The following is a 22,785-nucleotide window of genomic DNA, read 5'->3' on the forward strand; positions in this document are numbered from 1 at the left end:
TTTAATTCCGTGTGTGGCACATTTTACCCTTCTCTATCACTTTGGCATCTTCGCGAGATAAAAAAATCTCAAATTACCATCATTACAGGAATATATTATCACGATGTCTTTAACTTTTCGTGCGCTTGAGACACTCACAACTCGTCCTTCCAATCCTGCTATTTTGCCAATCTCCCGGACAAGATCGGGCAACAACAAACCCAAATCTCTTCAAAAAACTAAACGTACTTTCAAACCTAACGTGACACGCGCAGACTGGCCAGTCACAGTACTTGGAGGAATCCAAACAGACGTTCAAAAGCCGCTGCAAAAGCTGCAAGGTGTACGGATGCAGATCAAGAGAATGAGGGACGTGGAGAAGGCTGGTGGCATTGAGGGCTTGCTGGTGTGTTTTGTGCTCTTGAAAATGTTCCATCTTATTTGGTTGACGAGATAAAAAGCTCTCTAGACGACCAAAAGACTTGACTCCTTTTGGTGCTGCTTTGCGCGCACAGCTTTTCCATGAGCTTCATGTACTCAAGCAACAATTTGACTCCACAAACGCGAAGGAGCTTTTATCGGTCGGTGAGAAGAGAAATGGAAAAGGCGAAAGGTTATTGAAAGGGCAACAAAGAGACAACCTTCCATTACTCGAAGGAGAATAAAGACATCTTCATCAAATGCAGTGCATATTAGCATGATTAGAAAAGGGGAAAAATGAGGGGTATACATGACTCGCTGAACCCTAACACAAATAAATCATAGTAATCAAAACAATATTAAGGCGCTAGCTGTAGCAAGGCATAACAACAACTGAGTTCCAACGAAAAACTTTTCGGTTGCTGCTGACGGATGCTGATTCGTTGCCCGATCAGACCCGCTCTGGTTGTTCGAGACTTGACCTGGTAACTTCAATGACCCATCAGTTGTTTTTGATTTCGAACCAGAATTCGTATTTGTAGCAGTCCCCCTATGCGATGTCTTTCCAGTTGAATTGTACGAGATGTCTCCAACAAGTACAGCATCAATTACCTGTGGTTGTCGACATCAATTAACATGCTGTTTCCAAGCAGTAGCTAATACTCACATGCATTACGCCATTCGCCAATGTTATATCAGATTTAATGATTTTTGCTGTAACATTGCCCAGAGTTACAGACGAACTTCCGTCGTTGCCAACTTTGATTTTCAAGGTTTGTCCTGAAGTGACTTGAAAGTCGAATGAGTCTGATCGCCATCCAGGGGAATAGAGTGTGTAGGCCGTGGTATACTAATTGACTAATCAGCTGTTACTCTTCCTATCCAGGCAGCACAAGACGCTTACGTGATTGGCAACCATGACCTGTGCTTGATCGTCATCTGTCATTATGCCTTTTATTTCATCACTCCAAACTGCATCAATTGGTGCGAATATCGTAAATCCATCGTCTGTGAGTTGTTGGAGCTCATCTTTCTTCCCGACAACATCAAGTGCAGAAGAAATATTAGATAAGCCTGAAGTAGTCAAGGCCTCAGCAAGATTTGGTGGGAAAGAGAGCACCTGCATATCTGTTCAACATGTTGTGTTTGTGCTGTAAAAAGCGACTCACTGTATCAATAGGAAGGATCTTTACATTCTTAAGCGCCTGTGAAGAAGAAGTATCCATGAATCCACTCCAGCTTGTGCCATTACCCCACCATCCATCAACAATTACACTGCCATCATGACCAGGGTCCATGACTACAGCTTGGTATGCTTGAGAGTTGGAAGAAGTAGCATTCATTTCATCCTTCATCTGCAAAAAAGTGCTTGCGATGCCCACGCCTGATGAAGGCAAAACAGCAGACGACCACTCGCCTTGTAGGGCATGAAGCGCCAGTAGCTCTGCTCCCCATTGGTCCGTTACTCCTCCAAATGGCGGCCATATATTTGCTTTTTGCCACGCTTCGTCAGTCGGGGCCAGGAAAGTCCATGTCTTTTGTGACATGTATAGGTTTTCTAATAACTGATACCCTTCATCCGTCTGCGACAGATGGACAATGTATTCTTCAGAGGTGGTGAGGCCGTTGGCAAAGAGAACATCTATGAGCGAGATGAGATAGGTCGCGAGGTCGGTATCTGGGCAGTCAATTTTGTCGTTTTGAGCGAGGACTGTGGGCGTAAGGGGAAGCAATGGGAGAAAAAGAAGAGGAAGGATTGATATCATCATTTTGTTCTGTGTACAGGAAAGTGAGAATTTGCAGAGATTGAAAGCTTTTTGAGCTTTGGTTGTCGTAAGCTGTTGCTCAGCTTTGGGGTAGCTAATGAATGTATATAGTGAGCGCTGGTGTATATGAGGAAATTGAATGAGGTAGAATGATGTCGCTAAGTCATTAACGTTAGATATATGAGAGAATGTACTTCAAAAGAGAAAGAAATGCAAAAGTCCTGTTCTGCTGCCAACACATACTCTGAATCTGTTTGGTTCAAAAGACAGCCAAGAGCCAACAAAGGAAAGAAAGGAGGGGCGGTGGATTGGAGTATCATCTGTAAACAAATCACAAAGGACCCTCCTTTCAATGATGTGCCGGATTGAATGTGGAGAAGACTTGGGTGAGCTCGAAAGCCTTTTGCCGAAACAGTGATCAAAAGTGTATGCTTCAGACAATTTGAAAGTTTTGAATAGCTTGGCACCGCCGGCAAAGGATTACATCTACAAGAGTACATCATTTCCAACTTGGCATTATAGCAGAACATATCATAACTTTGCCTGACTTCTCTGCATTGTCAAAAATGGACAGCTTCCACCTGTACTGATCGTATTCGCATTTCCTTTTGCACCGGAAACAGGGCATTGTCTGTTAGCAAGCTCGGAAGATTGAGGAGGAGCAGTCTTGTCAAGAGGCTTGCTTTCTTTGGCAGCTTTCTTTACAAGCTGAGCAAAGCCCGTATCGTCTCTATCAACTCCTAGTTCGATGAGCTTGCCGAAAGCGTTGGCAAAATCTTTGAAGAACAAGTTTTGGTCCGCCGCGTACTTTTCAACCCAGGGGCGAAATTTGGAATCTTCAATCAGACACATCTATTTTGTTTGTGAGCTTGAATCCATTCGTCTCGTTCAAAAAAGACAAACGTCTGTTGGCAGCATCATGAGCTTAGTGCCGGCAACGGTTGCTTCGTACTGGAATGGCCCGTCCCATTCTCGAGGTTTCCAGATGGGGCGGAGAAGAAGCTTAAAGTACTGATTTGAGAATCGTGTAGGATTGACAACCCATGGGCTGATACAACTATCAGCTTTCAATTCAATAGATAAAGATGTGAGACACACCCATCAAATCCACTTCGATCTTTATGACACCTTCCTAAATTATGGGCCCCGGATAGAGCCACAATTTCTTGATCTGAAAAGCCCATTCGACCGAAAACGTCTCTGATATGATGCGCACCCAATGCTCCATCTGGTAATCTATTACCAACATTTCCTCGATGTTCTTCAGCCGCTTTGGCAGATGAGTAATCTGTTCTTCCAGGCTCCCAAGGCACTCGAGGACCCTTCATAGCTTCTATGGCAGTTATGCCAGCTAGGGTCCATAGATCAGCGTGAGAAATCCAAGGGTTGGCAGCTTGAAGGGGAATGAGAAATGAAATGGCGTGGTGAAGACCGGCGTTTGCGGGATCTACGGCCTATACTCATAAGATTCTCAGTTTGAGTAGCTGTATACATTTTGCTGTATATATACCTCTGGTGGGAATCTCATCCCGGCACTGGAGAATGACAATTACCAATTGCTTCTCCAGTACGAAACACAAAGAATAACTGTACTTACCCGTTAGAACCCCCATTATGCTACAAAAATCGTGTCAGCCCAGGCGGAGTAGCTCATTGCTCATCACTTACTTCAGCTAGACTGAAATTTCCAGAAGCATGCCAGGCTAAACTATATCATCTCATCTCAGTCATCATGGCTTGGTAAAGCTGGCAAAATGTTCTAGAACTGACCGAACAAAGACAGGTCCAGCGGAGCCATCATCATATCCCGGTTGATTGATTATTTTTTTAATCTCTTCTTTCAGAGCTGGAGCCATAAAAAGCCAGATAAGCTACTCTTTCAATATTGTTGTCGAGCGTCTGCGAGTGCTCGACGTTTATGATTTGCTTACATTGGTAGTCCCCTTCTTTAACAGACGTCATAATGCAGGATATAAGCTACCTCTGGTAACCTCAATCTTTATTGGACAGAAATAGAAGAGAAGATGGATGGAAAAGTAATCCTGAAATGAGTTATAAACAGTAAGAGGCAATTTGTGATTTGAGGACTACGGTTGTTGAAAAGCCGGAAAACAGGCTTTCCCACGGTGGATAATTCAAAACTAATTATTAGTATCATATTGTAATAAGATTAGAGAAGATTAGGATTTATTTTGTATTTGGAGAAAAGGAGTTAGGGAATCTATCTTGATTAAACCGCTTTTCTTCTTGTCATCTATTTGGATTACTCTTTTCATCTCTCTTCGGCTTTGGTAAGTGGCATAAAACTATGTCATTGAATTGAAAAGCAATAAGCAAGCCAAAGACGTTCAAACTGATTTGACTTTTGCAGATTCCCATTTGAACCACCTACTTTCACCACAATGGCTTTGCCTAAGCGAATCATGAAGGTCAGTAGATGTAATTAGTACTTGAGTTAAACTGATTGATATATATGTCGTACTTGCGTGTTATTCAACCACTATACCACTGGAATCGTCTTTATTTACCACTCTAATATGCTCTGCAATACGCCTTGATCATGCGATGAACAGGAGACTGAGCGTCTTATGGCCGACTCTCCTCCCGGAATATCTGCTGCCCCCAAAGACGACAACCTCCGGCATTTTGATGTGACTGTAACAGGACCTGAGTCTTCACCGTATGAAGGTACGTCTGGACTGGCATCCTAGGTGAAACGGGCGTTTGAATGTGGCTGGTTGAGATGGGTTGGAGAGAGGAGTGATGGAGGTTTGAGAGATTGCTGATTTTCTTGTTGTGTAGGTGGTATCTTCAAGCTTGAGTTGTTTTTGCCAGAAGAATATCCTATGAGTCCCCCAAAAGTCCGTTTCTTGACCAAAATCTAGTAAGTATTACCATCAATATAAACTCTGCTTGTATACTGTGAGCTTATATTTGGCCATGTAGTCACCCAAATATCGGTATGCCATATATATAAACCGTCAGACGGCAGTGAGAGCCATTGAAGACTGATAAATTAAATTAGACAAGCTTGGCCGAATCTGTCTTGATATCCTTAAGGACAAATGGTCTCCTGCTCTTCAAATCCGGACCGTCCTGTGAATCCTTGTCTGTCTTGCTCCACCAACGTCTCGCTAACCATTGCATAGACTTTCAATCCAAGCTCTTCTTGGTGCACCAAACCCTGATGACCCTCTCGCCAACGATGTTGCTCAGGCATGGAAGGAAAACCAGAACGCTGCTATCGCTCAAGCTAGAGAGTGGACAAGGAAGTATGCGCAATAAATTCTGGTTTGATTAACGATATCGGACAATATATGATATGTAGACTGGCGGATTTCATTTATAACATGTCTATGGGCATTAATGAGTTTCACGTCAAAGGAAAATCCTCAGACATAGGTATGATCCTGCCGCCGATGCATTCAATAGCTCATTTGTATGTTTGAATATATCATGTCGGCAGTCACCATGTGGTTTGCCGGTCCACCAAGCTCATCTATCTAATCCCTCAAAAATCCTACTCTTTCATCAGTGTTTACTACCTCTCATATGCAACACTCACTGTGACTCTCCCTCCAAACTGCCAGTCCGACTCTCCCGCAATGAATGGGTCGTTCTTGGGACCTCCTCGCTCTCCAGTCTTGGGGTTAACATCACCCTCAAACTCGGGTTTCGGACCTCTTCTCACGTCCTTGTGCATCTCCTCTTCAATACTGTTTTCATCCGTTGGAACAGTTCCCACAGCCGAGTTCGCTTTGAGAAGAGCTTCAAATTCAGCTTGATCGGCTGCAGGTAGAGGCGGCGGACCTGGCTTGGAGAAGGACGGCGGAGAGCGACGGAAGAAAGCGGTGGTGTGTATGGTGTGAGCGAGGGGCTTGAAGAGAATTGAACGGGCTGGTATTACCAGCATTGTAATGGAAACCTAGTTGTGCTGTTAAGTTTGATTTGTTGAAGAGAAGAAAAGATGATAAAAGATGAGATCGACCAAGGACGAAGAACTGAAAAGTGGAGGTTTGTCATTTAAATTATTGGGTATTTATACTTGTTTTTTCTTTCTTCTTTTCTTTTTTTTGGGCAAATACTGTGCTGCACCTTATTCACAAATGGTTTATATAATCCATCAACTTACTAAATGCTATAGACATACACTTGACGTGAATATGTAGACAACAGCAGTAACCACATGCATTTGGACATGGATGTCTTTAATATATTCGCTTCTCCTGATTGATGTACGAGATGGGTGAACATCATGGCCAGGGTTCATACAATGTCTATGTTCATAATACTGACTACCCGAGACAGCGTGGATGGCTTTCTAGAACAAAGTGCTGGGCCTAGTCTGAGACGACTTAGTGGGTCTTATATTGGTGTTTGACTAGGACTCGCTTGGATGGTTAGCAATCACCATGCTACACAGACCCATGAATCTTTGTCGTTTGTCAACAGTATTTGCCAACTCTTGGAGCTGATAGCTTGAGCACCTGTCGGCCTGGTTACACGCTTTTCTCCTCTCTTCGTTTGGTCATTTGTACAACCTTGGTAGTCCAAACATCCCAAATGTCGACTTTTGTAGCCCCTTGATTGGCTCCAGACTGTTATACAACCCATGAGAGCATGTAGGCTGGCTAGAACATGGGTGATCAATAATACCTTTATCCCTCTGCTTAATTGAATACCCGCTTCCCTACTTTTCCGCTTTTCAAGGGCTTCAGGAAAAGAAGAGAAAGAGAAAGAGGAAACCTCTGCGACTACAATGCAACCTACTATGGAAAAATGATGACGTCTACATTAGATAAGATATATCCGGTTCCTGGACAAGACGCCACAGATAAGCCACATTTGACTTTGACTACTATTCATTCGATACTTTCATCCAAAGAAAAAGTCTCATTATACTTCAAACTTCCCAGAGAGAAATTCAAGTAGCGGTAATGGACGGGATAGACAAATGAACATATGTCCAAGCCTATGGTGAATGTCCAAGTTTCTCGGCAAGTTTCAAGTGTACGTTTATCAGTGCTATCTATCGTCTGTCAGTTCGGAATTCGGTCCGGAAATGTATTATAAAAGCAGCTGAGTATCTTAAAAAAAAAACTAAGAAGTCAACTTGAGATGGCTTTCCCAATCCTAGTCACCATCGCTGTCTTTTCTGCCCTCTCGGCAACGTATGGCTCTCCTATCCGTAGGTGGGAATATTCCAAGTACTTTGACTTGCAGGGACATCGGGGCGGGCGAGGTGAGACTGTTGAAAAGTAATGGGTGTACTCTCTTTTTCAGTATCTTGTCTGATGTGCATTAGCACCCTGCCGTCTTTTGCTTGGGGTTTGATCAATGGCGTTACCTCTCTTGAAATGGACTGTGGGTGAAGACTCATTCAAGATGAAGATTGAGGTTGACAATCATGAAGGTGGTATCACAAAAGATGGACAAGTAATAATCTGGCATGATGAGAATTTTGTGTCCACAAAGTGTCGAGATACTGCTCCTGCTTTTGAGAATGATCCTGACTACCCATACGTTGGAAAATATATCGCGAATCTGTGAGTATTGAGCTCTCATTCTCACTCGGATTAACATGGATCAGCACATTGGCGCAGATCAAAACACTTGATTGTGGATCCCTTCGTCAGCATGATTTTGTTTTCCAGGGTACGAATCCATCCTCTTCTTGCACCCTATTGACTCTTTACACAGAGGTCTATACCGGTACCAAGATCTCTACGATGCAACAAATGTTTGATTTTGTCAAGTGCGCCACGGATGAGCCTATCTTGTTCAATATAGAGTCAAAGATTGATGGCGATTTTCACAACTTGACCCGTGGGCCTGAAGACTTTGTCGATGCTATGGGTAAAATCTTTATGGCTCAAGGTGCGGACGTAGTGGACCGCATCACCCACCAGTCATTCGATGTAAGATTTCAGTCTCTCACCCATATTAGACAAGTGCTGATTCTGAGTCAAGTGGAGGTCTCTAAAGATTTCTAAGGAAAAGTATCCTACTCTTCGCACTTCAGCCCTTTGCGATGACACTACCAGTGAGTTTGTCCTTGATTATCTCTACAAGTTTTTTTAAATGAGATCGTGTTTAGTCTACAGGCGTCTGTCTGATGGAACAGATGGGAACCTTACCACCCACGGAACTGGTCCTTCCAACTGGCTAGCTGGGATCGACGTTGATTCTTTCCAGGGCGACACCATTGGCGAACAGGTAGCTAGAGCGGCCCACTCGATTAATGCTGATTTCCTCTCTCCTGCGGCTACATCCGTGAGCTTGGCGCTTCCGAATCGTTTTGGCCATTCTGAAAGGTATATCTTAGTATGCCTCCACTACAGGTGTCCAAGACCCTATACAAGATGGTTGGATTGCTTTCACCAACAAAACCATGGTTGACACTGCCCATTCACTGGGTCTTCAAGTAAAACCTTGGACACCCGAGTATGTCACAATCTTAACTTTTGCCGATTAGAATTGACAATCGCGGCTAGTAACAAGAATCTCTTTGAGTATCTCCTCCAACTTGGCGTTGACGGAATAATTACCGATTATCCTCACGAGCTCCGTCGACTTCTTGAGCACAGAGGCACTTATCCCCTTGCTCCACATTCCGACTATGGTAGGGTCATGAGCTGTTTGGCTCAGCACAATGAGTACACCGGCGACAAACTTGACGGTACAGGTTATCGGCATTGAATGGAGCTTTAATGGCTGCGCAAAAGCAAATATCGACATTAGACGCAAAAAAGGAATATAATAGAGTGAATTTTCCAGCTAAAAGGGATAGAAGAAAGCGGTCGTGATGATTTGAAAATCCTGTTCCGTTCACAATCATTACAGAGTATGATGCATGACTTGCTAACCAAAATTAACTTGGACATAAGGCTTTGATAACAGCTAGAAAGCCATTGAATAGTGTATTGAGATTGGGAAAGGCACCAAAAAAAAGAAAGCATGCTATATTAGTTGATCAACCCATGCTATCGTATCGCAGTTGTAGAAGTATGCTGTACATCCTAAAGCGCCTAGAGCGCTTCATTCTAAGTTCCACAAAAATATTGTTAATTTAAATAGCAAAGATATTACTGTATGAGCTCACCATGATCTCTGTTGTAAATATTCCTCTTCCTTTCAAAACTCCCTTTCCACCAGAAATTACCTTCCTCCCTTTCCTCTCTGTTTTGACAACCACTTGAGAGGCTAATTCATTCATGAAATGTAGCCTATCATCTCCGCTCTTTAGCCTCTTCTCCCAACCATGCTGCCTGACAAGCTGTAAAAATGTCTTCAATAGCGGATCAGAGCCTAGAGTGCGTGCGGAGGCAAAAATTATAAGCTTCTTCTTTGCTCGAGTGAAAGACACATTGATACGTCGCCAATCCTTGAGGAGTTCACCAATCTGTATAGAATTAGTATAATATCTCCCGGAAGAATAGATACTGAAGCATACACTATTGTGATGATTAGATCGAACAAGAGAGACAATTATACAGTCTTTGTCTCGACCTTGAGACTGGTCAGCGGTGAGGATCTCAACTCGAGGTATGGCTTTGAAACATGTTGCAAGGAGCTTGACCTGCTGTCGATAGGGCGTGATTACAGCGAGGTCTTCTTGCCTGATACCTGAAGCAATTAAACTTGTCGATAACTACCGTACCTTCTCATTACTATTGGACCTTTTCACAAGTAAAATACACATACATGGTACACAAGCTTTGCCTCAACGTCATTCTGCACAAGATCTCCGACTTTGGAGTCAAGCGCAGGCACCCCATCTGTATCTACAAAGACACATTTTGCGCTTTCCTTGAGTAGGTCTTGTACCCAACATTCTCCATCCGGGAATGAGCAATTTGATCTATCAAATATCTCACTGCAAGATTTCTTATGCCGAAGTTTAAGTCCTTGTCGGGCGACCTGCTCGTTCCCGCACTTGAGGCGGCCCCCATAGACAAGCTCATTGGAAATTGTCATAATTTCAGCATTCATACGGTATTGATAAGACAGGTTGACAACGGCCGCAGGATGTGCAGACGAGAGGTGACGGAAGAGAGAAACATCAAGTCCACCGCGCCGAGCTTCAGGGTGTCGAACAATTGGAGGAAGCTGAAAATGATCACCGACTAGGACAAATTTATCTGCCATCCTCAGAGGGCCGAGACATGTTGGAAGAGTAATTTGAGAGGCCTCATCAACAATACAATAGTCAAACTTCCGGCGGAAGAATATTGGACTGTAAGGTGGTATTGATATCAATCAGAATTCAACATGAGAAAAGGCTAACATACTGGTCTATAGCGAGACAAGTTGCAGCAACGACGGGTGGTTTCATCAACCTTGCGTCTAAGTTCGCCATACTGGTAGAAGATTCGAGCGCTTCTAATGTGAGATGTTGAACATCTGGGTGAACCTTGTCTTATATTAGCATCACACAATTTATTGCGACAAAGAAGGCATGCCTTGTCGATGTTGCCTAATCGTAGCCTTCCAAACTCAGCATCAGCAAGCTTCATCAAAATTGTATCCACTGCCGAGTGTGTATAGCTAGTCAAAAGCACACTCTTTCCCCTATTCACCAGTGCTCTAATGATTTCGGCAATTGTCGAAGTTTTACCCGTACCAGGCATACCTAGAATCAGAGTGTAGTCGCGAGCTGTCAAGACAGATTCCATGGCTTTTCGTTGGTCAGAATTGAGACTTGTAGGAATTTCTTCTGGAAGAGGCCGCCAAGAGGATTCGAATGCAGGGGGATCTTGATGAACGATCAATCTTCTTCTTTCAACATCACCGTCCTTATAAAACAGCTGAGCGAGGTTGTTTCTCATCCTTAGAACTCCACTAGCCATCTCATCTTTGTCAATCCGGAATATTACTTTATCTTTCCCATGGTCAGATGGCGCTTTCAGCACCCGATGATCTCTACCAGTACGTTTGAGCAAAGCATCAGTATCGATGAGATAGGTCACCGCAACGGTCACAGTCGTTTGAGTCAGTTCCGTAACGAAACCTCTCCACATGCACAACAAATCCGGCTCAATAGACAGAGAGATAGGGTCGCCTCTAGAGATGTGACCGGATAGGAGAGATGATTGATCATCTTTGGATGAACCGTCTAAGGACATAGCAGAAGCCCGAATGAAAGTGTAACTATGGCGGTGGATCTTGGATAGAGATTTGCCAATATCGTTAGAATATGAATCAACGACCATATTGCTGAAACATCTAATACGCCCTTCAGTAGTCATTGGGTAAAGGACACGGTGGCGCATACCTCCCGTTTTTCTCTCTCTCTTTAGCAGTCATAGTCCACAGTTGAGATCTGAGCTTGACAGTATCTTGCTCCTCCACGGTCAAAAGTGTATCCCATTTTTTGTAAAATTCACTGTCCTTTTCTTTCATGTGTCCCATGTGCTCCTTGTACAGCTCGGCTATAGGGTCATCTTCTTCAAGCGGTACTTTGTCAATTACCTTGTGCCATCATAAGCATCACATATGTGAATGAAGATAAGAAGACTGACCTTTCGATAAAGCATACAGGATTCAACAGCATAACACCCCTTACAGTCTCTCGGATTGTCTATAGTGGGGGGCAAAAAAGCTTTCTCCATCTTCTCTACTATATGAGTATCATGATTTGACTCAAGCTTGGTTTCTCTTTCTACCAGATCAGTACCAACAACTTCGGTCATTCCATCATCAGGGAGCGAGCAAGGGACTTTACGGCGAACGGAAAGCCAAGAGACAAGCTCGTTTCGTACCATTATGAGCGCTCGTATCTCATTCTGCTTAGCTTCAACTCTCAAAATTGTGTCGAGCTGAGAGTAATAAAGTAGACCAGCAGGCACCGGGACACCTACGCTTAAGATCAGATTGGGTCTTTAATGTATGGAAGTTTTGTTTACCATATCGATCCTCCATGAGAAGCGTATAGAGCATCGTTTGCGCTCGGTGGGCCATGACACCCATTGCTCGACCGGTTTTTATTTCTAAAGGCGCCACATTCTCATCTTCTTGATTGCTTTTATTTGGATCGCGAATAATCTTCGCTTGTACAGACGCATCGATTTTACCCTTCAACCCCCATTTAGGCGACCATATGTCTTCCTCCACTTCGTGAAGGCCACTGATTGAAAGAAGTGAAGGAGTATCTCGTGCTGTCCTGTGAAGCTCACCAGCTGCCTGTAAAAAGTCAGTAATACCCTTTGGCCAAGTTCAATAATTGTTTAGCGCACTATAGGTTTATCGTGGACCCATTTGTGCTCAAAAACTTCAAATCCGCGTCCAGCTTTCACACCGACTTCATCTTTGATATCAAGCATATCTAGTCCTGTGCTCCAAATCTCCAACCTCCTCTCTTCTTTTCTCAACTCGGCATCAAGCCTTCTAAATGTCCCATCTGCCTGGAAATCCTGTTCTAATAATGCTCCCTGAAGCAGAGAGTGGAGCAATGTTCCATACAGCAGCGGCTTGGTGGGCGGTGCAGGCGTCTTGATGAGAGCTTGAAGAATGGGCTTACGGGGACAGGGCATGGCATTGGCAATAGACGTCATGGTCAACATAAGGTCAGGATGATGGATCAGGTAAGTGGAGGGGTCTTTAAAGGTGATCTCAATAGGTTTCGAAACGCCTTTGTTAGACAAAGAAGGAGATATTATGTTGATGATATCGTCTTTCTCAACAGGCGTGTCTGCCCATTGTTCTTTGAGGTGAATAATACGCTGAATGCTCTCGTTGATTGATGTGACTATTAATGTTTTGGCAATGGCAGATCCTTCAAACGATGTGGTCTTCAGTTCTTTGTTTGTTGGAACTTTATCATCATGGAAATGTAATCCGTTAATTACAGCATCAACCACGCATCTTACCCAGGGTGTAGGGGCATAACGCGACGGTTTGGGAGGTAAAGCAGGGTGTATGATGGGGCGTTTCGTTTTGGGGGGAAGAGCTTTAGCAATGAGAGCCTCTTCATCGTAATCAAGTTCCGCAAGATCATAGTTAAACTTGAAGAAATCTTCGTCACCAATGTTTAGTTGCTTCTGCTCTGACACCTGACCCATATTACTCATTTGGAAATTCTGGTCTTCCTTCTTTATGAGCGAAAATGCCTTGTGTCCAGCTGAGACTGATAGCGATGCTTTTTGAATTTCTGAAGTTGTTGAGTCCTGAGTGGCACTAGCTTGTTGATGAGCAGGCGAGAAGATGAACTTGCGCACTGTCGAATTGGATAAAGATGTTTTGCCCATGCCTTTGACTAATGGCTCGTCTACTTTTGTGATATGCTTCTTAGTACAATACAGCTCAGCAAAGGGCTTCGTCTCATCGGCGATGGTCATCGTGGGCGCAGATGTCTTAACTCTTTGCGTAGGCCGGGTAGCTTCTGTTAAAAGGCTGCTAGATCTTTGTCTCTTCCCCCGCATTTGAGACTCATATGCGATTTGAGACGAGCACGTGTTCTTGGAAGGCAATGGAAGGCAATCCAGAACTGATACATCGAGACCTGACAATATGTCGTCCATCAATGCTTGCTCGTCTTGCGTATTGGGTTTCTCATGAGAGTCCTCCGCTCTGTTTCCATTGTTGGCACTTTGAGGATGCGCAATAGAAGCTGGCGGTCTCGTAAGGGATTTGGAAGATTTGGCATCTCGGCAAAAATCCTCATCTACTGGACGCGTCTTGAGTGAAAAGTTTGTCTCATTGGAGACACCACGCAAGGGCTCAGCCTTTTTCTTGCCAAATAAAGGCATTGCAGGAGATCCCGCACCAGTAAATCTCTCAGATTATTAATTTTCGAGTGTTTTCAATAGGAAAAAGGTTGATAAGAAAAGACTCAAGATCCATGATATAGTTGGAATGTTACATTTACAATAGCAGACGCGTCAAGCTGTGATTATGTAATGAAGCCTCCACTCTGGCCTCTTGTACGCGCTCAAGCCAGCCACATATTCATAACGCAGCAAGAAAAGGCATTTTGACTTTTCTATTATTTCAAGACGAGATGAGATAACGCCACAAGACTCAACATAAAGAAATGTCTCGTCAGGAGAAGGATGCCCTTGTGGCCTACGTTAATTCTTTCAAACTGTCCAAACCAGTAACGGATTTTGCTCAGCTCTCAGATGGTAAAGCATTAACGGAGGTAAGTGTGTACGAGACAGCAGAATGAACCTAACAACAGTGTATAGATTATGAGCACTGTGTATGTTTGAAGTTAGTTCTTTGTTCTCTACTAATTGACGTAGCGACGCCACACATTTCAAAAATGTAACGTCAAGAGGAATCAGTTCATTTACCGGGGCATCTTCCGAAAACTGGGTGTTACGTATGAATACCCTGTGAGCCAATATTGTCTTTTTGGAGGTATTGGTGCTGAAGGCTCCCAGCAAACGCTTATACCGTTTGCTACTCTCCTTTCCACTTCCAGCCCCACACCCCTCGTCACTTTCGCTTTCTAAACTTCCTGAACCGCCTTTTCCCGTCATTGCAAAATCCCCAGCAACAAGAGAAGGATCACAAGGATTATTGCAGATATGCCGTTTCTGTTTGGCGACAGGCGTGTGGGCGTCGGGGAACGAAAGAGTGATCATAAGGATTCAAAGACTTAAGGAGGAACATATGGCAGAGTTGATGAAGAGCATTGAACAAGTACTTGATTACTTACAATTCACAAACAGATTTTAACTGATTCACTTTTGGATAGATCATGGAAAGTCTTCCTGCTGAACACCAATCCGCCCAAGGAGGCGCCTCGCCATTAAAGCCATCTCCTGACATGTCCTACTCGTAAGAATCTCAGCGGCTTGATAGCTCTGGTATTGATCGTTGTTTTAGTCCTCCACTATCTAGTTTACGAGCCGAACGAGATAAGCTGCTTCAAGAAAATGATGATTTCCGTCATCAATGTGAGCAAATGATGGAACAAATATCCGACCTTTCGTCAAAATTTGAGGAAGCAAAAGAAGAAAGAGACAATGCTATGAAACGTTTAACAGAGAATAGAACAGAAAACGGCGGATCAACAGTGAGAGCAAGGGAAAGCGTTGGATCTGGAGAGACAGAAAGACTGAAGACCGATCTGTAAGTTTGTTCATGCACTCATCTCGTACAAGAAGAACTGTGGGCTATGCTGATTGACACTTAGCATAAAAGCTGAGGAAAATCTTGCACGGAGTGAAGAGAAGCTAGAGAAGCAAGCTAGTGTACTCTCTGAACTATCTAAACAAGTATTGTCTTCATGTACAGCGTGGTTGCCAATGTGTTAACTTCTCCCAGATTGAGGATTATAAGGAACAAGCTGCCGAAGCTACTAGGCTGAAAGATCAACTTGACGAGTATGTCTGGAACACACATTGGCTTGCTTCATTAGTCCAATCATGTATAGGTACCGACACACCTCTGAGCGATTACGAAAGAGTGAAAATGTTATTGAAAAGTATCGCAAGAAACTTGAAGAATCAGCTAGTTTGAGACGCGAATTTCGTGATTTGGAAGAAGAGAACGCATCTCTTGTCAACACCAATTCCAATCTCGAGGCTGAGCTGAAGAAAGCTAATAGTTCGAAAACACTTTTGGACAATTACAAAGCTCAGATAAGCAGTCTTGAGAAACAGACCGTCCAGCAAGTTACCGAGATTGCAAAGCTTAACCACCATCTCGAACTTTCTCAGTCTCAACTTGAAACCCTGCAGCAACAATACGAACATCATCAACTCGAGCTTCAAATCAATCAGGAACGTCTCAAGGAAATTGAGTTAAGTGGAGAGGCAAGCGCAGAGAGCGTTAAGGGCAAAAATATCTATGGTGCAGGAGAAGTTTCCTTGGACGATGAGATTGGAGGTGTTGAAGGTAGCAAAGTAGACACCAAGACTGAGTATGTCTTTGCTATAATCTGTCTAGAATACTGAATATTGATGCTGCTCTCTAGTCTTCGATTGAAGATCAAATCTCTTCAACGCGAGTTGTTTGACCTTAAGCAGTCTGCACCAGAATCCTACCGTATTGTGGCACTTGAGACATTGTTGGAGGACGCCAATAAGTCGAGAGATAGGTATCAGGGGGAGTACTTAAAAGCTCATAGAGAAGGCTTAAGACTGCAAGCCACTCTAGAGCAAATACGAAGTGGTAGAGGGGGCAACAAGTTGGAATTTTCATTACTATTTGTATATTACGAGCTCATTCGTTGGTAGTTCTCAAACAACTGCTGCTCTCAAGCAACGTTTAGACGAGGTGATCGAAGAGCGCGATAATCTTCTCAAAGAGAACCAAGAACTCGAAGAGGCTAAAGCAGGCCTGGAAAGGTCACTGCAAATAGTCAAGACTGATCGTGGGTTTGTTTCATAAATAAGGTATGAAGGTCGGCTTACCACCTGGAAATTAGTCAGCTTAGTTGGAAAGGATCAACGCGAAATCTTGGCTTGTAAGTATTGTTGCTTACGTGTTAAGCAAAACGTTCAAACTCATTGGTTTGCACAGCCTTACGGAAAAGCGTTGAAAATGATGCTTCCGATCTTGAAAGAGAAAGAAACGATCTGAAAGAACAGGTTCATATTCTCAAGGAGAAAGACAGGCATAATCTTGAAGAGATAAAGAAGCAAGCTCTCATTTGAAAGCCAGTGTACTGGGCTGATTGTTATTTTAGAATTCTTGTGGAGAAGATTGATCTCCAAACAGCTGGTATCGATCAACGAGAGAGAGCTCTTGAACGAGAGAAGGAATTCAGGTGAGATTGTCTTGAGAGTTTAGTTCAAGATTACTGAAAACTGTTTCTCACTCCTTCTGTAGCGGCTTTGGAACCACAGGACCTGTTCAAGACATACCAACAGAAACACAACAACGGCTACTTGATTTGCATGAAAAGAATGTCATCCTGACGACAGAGCTCGGAGAACTCAAAGAAAAGTTTGAGAAGCTTTCAGCATCTGGCGGACCAGTTGTAAGTTCTGTTTCTTTTCTGTCCTGTTCAAAATAGATTAAAAATCCCAGGATCACGTTGCATTTGAACAAGCACAATTATCCTACGAGTCCCAAATTATGAACCTCCAATCAGAGTTGGCCAAACTAAAACAAAACAAAACAGTCTTGCAGAACCAACACAAGGTTGAGCAACAACTCATGCTTTCTGCCTGGCATAATTTGGGCCAAAGGGTAGTAAGAGAGCATTTATATGCGGCTGGAACTGCGGCAGGCAAGAGAAGTCAAGGACGACCGCAACCTGTGGCGTGGCTTGGAAGACAAAGAAGAATTGTGGGTATTCTATCTACCATTTCATCATTTTGCCATTTTCTTGGATAAGCTACAAGACAAAGATATTTACGATGAATCATAGCAAGAAGGTGCAACTTTTGCTCGTTAGAGGCTAGAGAAGTAATACAAGGCGTTTTGTGTATGACAATTGAGCGATGTCTACGTCTAAACTTCACGGAAGGAATCTATATCTTATATCACATGTGACTAGTGCCCATCCTTGTTTCAGCAACTGATCGATGCGATGCTATAATACCTGAAAGCTTCTCGATATTGCAATTGTGAATGCATGTCAACAAGGGCAAAATAAGAAGGTCGAGGGAGAAAGAGGATGTTACCAATGATCTAAGAGTATGAGCTTTTAAATGCAACAGACGGATATCGCTGCACAAGAATACATCTCAAAAACAGCGCTAGTCTGAATTGACGTTGATGAATCAGCTATTGATAGGCAAAATTTTTGCTAGCGATGATTGATATAGGCAGTGTAGAAATATCCACATGAAAGTTGTACACTCGAAGAGGCATGTCCATGAGTGGAAGAGAAGCTCTAAAGATGGGCCGGATTTCACTTGGAGCCATTATAATCTAGACATATATTGAATTAAACAATGGTTATATGGGATTATAAAAATATGCCCTTGGTACATTCAGGAAACTCTTAAGTACTATAAAAGCCCCCCGGGACTGAAATGTCAATGATTTTCCATGTCAGCTTAACATTTGGTTCTTTGCAAACTTCAAGATTTTTTAAAATCCTCTCATATTCTACAAGTCACATTATTACTGCAAGCCCCCAAAGCGTCCATCAAAACAGTTCAAAATGCCTCTCTACGAATTATTCTGCATCGCAGTTCACAATCCAGTCTCATCTGTAAGTTGTTCTTGCTTTTTCTCTCTCTCCCTTATACTCATTTTTCTCACCTATAATATTAGGTAAACCTTCGAGGAATCGTCAATAACGTCTCTACCCAAGTACACCAGTCCGGCGGTGTTGTGAGAGACTTGAAAAATCTTGGGCTAAATTTGACATTGCCTCAGAGAATGCGGAGAATGAGACAATTTTATACCAAGGGAGAGTGAGTTTCCTTTTACTTCTCAAGTATCAGAAGGAAATGAGGTACAGCCTGGTTGCCTGTAGACAAACAAATCCAATGTCTGTATTGACGCTAACCATCTCTCAGTCACTTTACAATGGCTTTTGACTCATCACCTGTCGTCCTCAAAAGAATAAATGAAACACTTCGAAATGACCCTTCAATCATCAGGTGGACTGTCCTCAAACGCGCCAGCAAATTGTTCGTATATTTAAGAGGTAGAATAAACTGAAGCTGAAGATAATGAGTAGAAAAGACCTCGCCAACCCTAGACACCCCTCAGTCGACTTTAATGAGATTGAGTTGCCATCTCATCTTGGTCATTGAGAGCATTTGACGGAGGGTATGTGGAAGTTTGGGTGTTTTACAAATGAGGTATATTACCGTTCTGCATAGAGCCCAACAGAACATGACCTCAGGTAGGGTAATGTAGTCTGTAGACTGCCCACAAGGCGAGATGAGAGCAAAAGTACACTATCCCAAGTATCCAAAAGATTTTCTGTATAATCCTGCATATGACAACATACATTTTTTGCCAGATTCCTCTGCTTTTACATGACTTCCATCTCTTGTTGTATCCTTGACATATTTTTAAAGTAGAGGCACCTAAGCAAAAGTGGTGACGTGACAACTTCACCTCCACATCCGTTGTTTATCTATCTTGCGAACTTTCCATCTTTACTGCAAATCCTTCAATTGAATTGATCATGAGTCCAGCTGCAACTTCGGCCGCGGACCTCAATCCAGCTATAGTACGCCGCTTACATGATATCCGCACGTTCCAGCTTCCCCGTCTCCAAAATTTTAATGGGCCACAAGACATGCTCAATGAAATGGTTGAAGAGCTCCGGAGTGATTTGCGAGAGACCAAATATAAGATCGATATCAGCAAAGAGCTTGTAGAATTTGGGCTGGGCGATAGAAGGGGTGTCGAAACGCTTGAGGTTGAACATGGAGAGTATGTCTTTGTATTCTGCTCTATGCCATAAAGTGAATACTAAACTGGATGATCTACAAGGTTACATGTAGCATTCCGGAGAGCGATGGTAGACGCCAATAAGGCTATTGCTACAAGAAAGTCTCAATCACACGATTTGGCACTCGAAAATGTGAATCCTTGTGATACGGAGCAAACCAAGGCCAAGGGAGGAAACCATCAACCCAAAAGTGCTGCCGAACTTGGTATCCGGTATGTCTTGTCTAGCTTGCAAAGCTCAAAGACCTTCGTCTAAAGTGTCCAACATAGAGGAGATGATGAACTACAGACCAAAACGAACGAGGTGACTACTGCTCTTCGACGAACAACAGCTCTCATGCAGACAGAACTTGAACGTTCAGTTCTTTCTGTCCAGATGCTGGGTACATCCCATTCCTTCCTCCCTCCATGGTCAACAAAGGCTGATGTGACTTGTCATTTGTAACAACAGAAACCTCCACCCAAACCCTCACACTCACTCAAGTACTCCATGAAACATACGCATCTCTGCTTAGCACTTCGTCTCAAATTGTTAAAACCCTGCAAAAAGCAGATACGCTGGACCGGATCGTCATTTGTGCTGCTTTATTCTTCTTTCTCGTTTGTGTTGGATGGATCATCAAGCGCAGAATACTTGATAGAACAGTCGGGGTCGTCCTAGGTGGAGTTGGTAAAGGGATAGGATGGTATGCTGTAAGAAGTGGACAACTGGTCAAGATGGCTTTTACTGGAGGAAGAAGAGGAGATTTGGCGGACGTGAAATTCAGAGGTCATGATGCTGAGCAAGATCATAGTTTACCAAGAATTGGAACTGATTCTGCTGTGGGAGATCTGGACAAGGACGACTACGTACCTTCATCACAAGTGGGAGCGCGGTCCTACACTGACGAGGAAGTTGAAGAATTGCAAGCTCGACGGGAAAAGGGGAATGTGAATTCATTAAGTAATGATGACACTGGACACATCGAAGCAAGCTGGGCAGCAGATAGGGAGATCTTGTAAAGATTGATGAAGCGTATAATAAATATACATGCAAATTACACTGTGATCCCTAATTTCTTCAGCTGAAAAGAAACAAACTTCTATTCCAGCCAGAATAGTCCAAGACCTTTTGTCGTTTCATCTCTAGAGGCTCGCAAATTGGGGTGTTGTATCTCCTTCTAGCCTACTTATGGGCACATTTCCAGGTACCTCCTGAGTAGCTGATGCGGTGCTTTGCCCTTCAATCCCTCTTCTTAATTCTCCTACTTCGCTCGTTATATTCTTGTCATCTTTTGCTTTTTTCAACAACTCTTCGACCTGTTTGAGCTGTTTCTGAACCACCTGCTTATCCCTGAACAAACCCTGTCTAGCCAATTCAATCTGCCTCTTTTCGTTTTCCAGCATGTCTTCAAGTTTTTCGAAAATTTGCAATTTGAGCTCAACTTTACGTGTTTGAGCAGCGACTAACCGAGTAACGAGCTGACTGACACGGCGGTCTTCGTGCGCGGCAAGCGCAGTGGCTTTGATGGCTGCTGATGAGAGAGCAAGAGTAGCTGCACGAGAAAGATCCGAAGAAGCTGGAGCTTGTGATGGTAGGGATTGGTCGGTATGGTTCAAATTTTCCGCAACAGGGTCTGTTTCAGGAGGCTCACCATCAACAACCATTGGCTCAGTTTCAGACTCTTGCTCTTTATCACCTTCCTGCTCCTCATTGTCTTTTCTTTCGCCCTCTTTCGTCTCGGTTTTTAACTTTTGTTCTTCCTCCTTTTCCCCATCACCCCTCTTTCTCTTCAGACCTTTTACCAATTCTCCCAGTGCACTTTGAGCGGCTGCAGCGGCCACAGCAGGCCCAACTTGGCTTGCCAAAAACGCAACAACGCTCATGACAGGATTATCTGTGCTCTCAAATGGCAAGCCATTCATCCCTGCTTGATATCTCAATGGCCCTAAATTGGCAGCAGGGTCTTGCGTAAGATATGGATCTTCAATAGGTAATTGAAGGAATTTGGAGATGCACTGTTCCTTAGAACGTGTACCAATATGGTCCGCAACAGCTTGCCAGTCGTCGTCATACATCTCTATTCCTTCAAGCAGCAGCAATGTTTCTTGATCAGACCAATCCTCTCCAGAAGACTGAGACGCGTGTTTGAAGGCTTCTTCATCCAAGCGGACAAAATCACCAGAAAACATCGTAGATGGGAAACGGCCAGAGACAAAACATGAAGGACAAATTGTGTATTCTCCGTCTTTCAAAGAATGATATCTTGTAGCTGTACAATCTGTCCCACAAGTCTCACATGTATATGTTTTAGATTTGGGTGTTTCGCCATTTGTTTCTGCAAGCTTGGTCGCATCTTCATCAGACACGGGTTTTAAGAAACGGGATGTAGAATGATAGATAATCTTCCGAAAATCAGGATTCGATGGATGAGATGTAACACCGTTTGTTTGAGCAGTAAGTGCGCCAGTACCAGGTTTCACGCCAGGGTGCAACAAGTTGGAGAGACCACGGGGAGTATCCAGAGTGACTCGAAAATGTCCAGTAAAGGGCGGTCCCAGAGCTGCCGGTCTTGTATCAGGGTCAATCTGTACTGCTCTCAGATGCAAATCTCATATTGGTCAGAGGCGACCCACCTGGTAATTAATAAGACCCCATTGTTCGAGAAACGCATGCACCCTCATGATAGCTCCAACATCGCCTGCCAAATTCCGTCTACAAGCAGTAACTGTAAGGTACTCTCCAGGATTCAGTCTATATGTGTTGATCATAAAATCTCTATAGTCTTTATAGACGGTAGGTGTCTTGCTCCTGTTTCTTGAAGAGAAGAATTCGGGGAGAGAACGGCGTTCGATTGGGTGAATGGTGGAGAGGGAAAACCAAGAAGAGTAAGATGGGATAATTAAGGGATGGGTCTGTGCTGCAAGGTAGGTAGTTGCAAGCTCATGGATTTGAGACTGGGATGGACGCTCTGGCTCCGGCGCTGGTGTTTCTGCCTCGGCAGGTGTAGCTGTTTCTCGTGGCGCGGAGGATTCTAATGTTCGCGTCAGACGCGTCTTTTCCTACACTATGCTTTCCACATACCGCCATTATCTGTTAGGAGACTAATGTTGGAAATGTCTCCGCCATAAATCGGTTCACGCTCTCTCTCTTTGCCTGGGGCATTGGCGATGTCGTGTGTAATAACACTCTCTCCAGAGGCTTCCTGGTCTTGCTCTTTTTCCGCTGATGATGGCACTCGCAGCGAGACTCTAGGAATGGACATATCTGAAGGGACGAGAGGATGAATGGAATACGATGAGAGCAAAATAAAAACAAATTCAT

The 22,785-nt window shown here is 43.6% G+C and overlaps 11 protein-coding genes across 11 annotated transcripts; 6 read left to right on the forward strand and 5 right to left on the reverse strand.

Moving 5' to 3' along the window:
* Positions 1–103: 103 nt before the first annotated feature.
* On the forward strand, positions 104–644 carry L203_105471 (uncharacterized protein; the record flags this gene model as incomplete). The annotated part of the gene is made up of 2 exons (XM_066214838.1): positions 104–385; positions 441–644. The coding sequence occupies 2 exons, from the start codon at positions 104–106 to the stop codon at positions 642–644; spliced, it is 486 nt and encodes a 161-aa protein (XP_066070935.1).
* Positions 645–747: 103 nt separating this feature from the next.
* L203_105472 (uncharacterized protein) lies at positions 748–2,168 on the reverse strand (the record flags this gene model as incomplete). Its single annotated transcript, XM_066214839.1, has 4 exons — positions 748–1,011; positions 1,067–1,249; positions 1,304–1,519; positions 1,569–2,168. The coding sequence occupies 4 exons, from the start codon at positions 2,166–2,168 to the stop codon at positions 748–750; spliced, it is 1,263 nt and encodes a 420-aa protein (XP_066070936.1).
* A 528-nt stretch (positions 2,169–2,696) lies between these two features.
* On the reverse strand, positions 2,697–4,127 carry L203_105473 (uncharacterized protein; the record flags this gene model as incomplete). Its single annotated transcript, XM_066214840.1, has 8 exons — positions 2,697–3,017; positions 3,069–3,213; positions 3,264–3,619; positions 3,676–3,700; positions 3,763–3,782; positions 3,834–3,873; positions 3,936–4,011; positions 4,097–4,127. The coding sequence occupies 8 exons, from the start codon at positions 4,125–4,127 to the stop codon at positions 2,697–2,699; spliced, it is 1,014 nt and encodes a 337-aa protein (XP_066070937.1).
* Positions 4,128–4,567: 440 nt separating this feature from the next.
* L203_105474 (ubiquitin-conjugating enzyme E2 13) lies at positions 4,568–5,450 on the forward strand (the record flags this gene model as incomplete). The annotated part of the gene is made up of 6 exons (XM_066214841.1): positions 4,568–4,594; positions 4,739–4,853; positions 4,968–5,049; positions 5,112–5,125; positions 5,191–5,263; positions 5,315–5,450. The coding sequence occupies 6 exons, from the start codon at positions 4,568–4,570 to the stop codon at positions 5,448–5,450; spliced, it is 447 nt and encodes a 148-aa protein (XP_066070938.1).
* Positions 5,451–5,676: 226 nt separating this feature from the next.
* L203_105475 (uncharacterized protein) lies at positions 5,677–6,078 on the reverse strand (the record flags this gene model as incomplete). The annotated part of the gene is made up of 2 exons (XM_066214842.1): positions 5,677–5,685; positions 5,731–6,078. The coding sequence occupies 2 exons, from the start codon at positions 6,076–6,078 to the stop codon at positions 5,677–5,679; spliced, it is 357 nt and encodes a 118-aa protein (XP_066070939.1).
* Positions 6,079–7,283: 1,205 nt separating this feature from the next.
* On the forward strand, positions 7,284–8,864 carry L203_105476 (uncharacterized protein; the record flags this gene model as incomplete). The annotated part of the gene is made up of 9 exons (XM_066214843.1): positions 7,284–7,423; positions 7,471–7,529; positions 7,579–7,711; positions 7,756–7,820; positions 7,866–8,083; positions 8,136–8,208; positions 8,263–8,438; positions 8,491–8,609; positions 8,660–8,864. 9 exons carry the CDS (start codon positions 7,284–7,286, stop codon positions 8,862–8,864), a joined length of 1,188 nt encoding a protein of 395 aa, XP_066070940.1.
* A 329-nt stretch (positions 8,865–9,193) lies between these two features.
* Positions 9,194–13,912, reverse strand: L203_105477 (uncharacterized protein; the record flags this gene model as incomplete). The annotated part of the gene is made up of 10 exons (XM_066214844.1): positions 9,194–9,208; positions 9,268–9,567; positions 9,619–9,816; positions 9,870–10,401; positions 10,457–10,578; positions 10,628–11,390; positions 11,440–11,636; positions 11,687–12,021; positions 12,071–12,347; positions 12,401–13,912. The coding sequence occupies 10 exons, from the start codon at positions 13,910–13,912 to the stop codon at positions 9,194–9,196; spliced, it is 4,251 nt and encodes a 1,416-aa protein (XP_066070941.1).
* Positions 13,913–14,196: 284 nt separating this feature from the next.
* L203_105478 (uncharacterized protein) lies at positions 14,197–17,517 on the forward strand (the record flags this gene model as incomplete). Its single annotated transcript, XM_066214845.1, has 17 exons — positions 14,197–14,304; positions 14,351–14,364; positions 14,408–14,500; positions 14,549–14,810; positions 14,866–14,948; positions 14,997–15,242; positions 15,307–15,388; positions 15,438–15,496; positions 15,547–16,035; positions 16,090–16,302; positions 16,352–16,488; positions 16,543–16,581; positions 16,638–16,755; positions 16,804–16,884; positions 16,947–17,097; positions 17,148–17,408; positions 17,491–17,517. 17 exons carry the CDS (start codon positions 14,197–14,199, stop codon positions 17,515–17,517), a joined length of 2,463 nt encoding a protein of 820 aa, XP_066070942.1.
* A 714-nt stretch (positions 17,518–18,231) lies between these two features.
* Positions 18,232–18,832, forward strand: L203_105479 (ribosomal protein S6; the record flags this gene model as incomplete). Its single annotated transcript, XM_066214846.1, has 4 exons — positions 18,232–18,282; positions 18,345–18,487; positions 18,593–18,706; positions 18,757–18,832. The coding sequence occupies 4 exons, from the start codon at positions 18,232–18,234 to the stop codon at positions 18,830–18,832; spliced, it is 384 nt and encodes a 127-aa protein (XP_066070943.1).
* A 380-nt stretch (positions 18,833–19,212) lies between these two features.
* On the forward strand, positions 19,213–20,483 carry L203_105480 (uncharacterized protein; the record flags this gene model as incomplete). The annotated part of the gene is made up of 4 exons (XM_066214847.1): positions 19,213–19,463; positions 19,524–19,694; positions 19,752–19,864; positions 19,933–20,483. The coding sequence occupies 4 exons, from the start codon at positions 19,213–19,215 to the stop codon at positions 20,481–20,483; spliced, it is 1,086 nt and encodes a 361-aa protein (XP_066070944.1).
* A 123-nt stretch (positions 20,484–20,606) lies between these two features.
* Positions 20,607–22,726, reverse strand: L203_105481 (uncharacterized protein; the record flags this gene model as incomplete). Its single annotated transcript, XM_066214848.1, has 3 exons — positions 20,607–22,049; positions 22,098–22,495; positions 22,546–22,726. 3 exons carry the CDS (start codon positions 22,724–22,726, stop codon positions 20,607–20,609), a joined length of 2,022 nt encoding a protein of 673 aa, XP_066070945.1.
* Positions 22,727–22,785: the final 59 nt, after the last annotated feature.

This window comes from Cryptococcus depauperatus, chromosome 7, assembly GCF_001720195.1.
Source record: "Cryptococcus depauperatus CBS 7841 chromosome 7, complete sequence".
Taxonomy (NCBI): domain Eukaryota; kingdom Fungi; phylum Basidiomycota; class Tremellomycetes; order Tremellales; family Cryptococcaceae; genus Cryptococcus; species Cryptococcus depauperatus.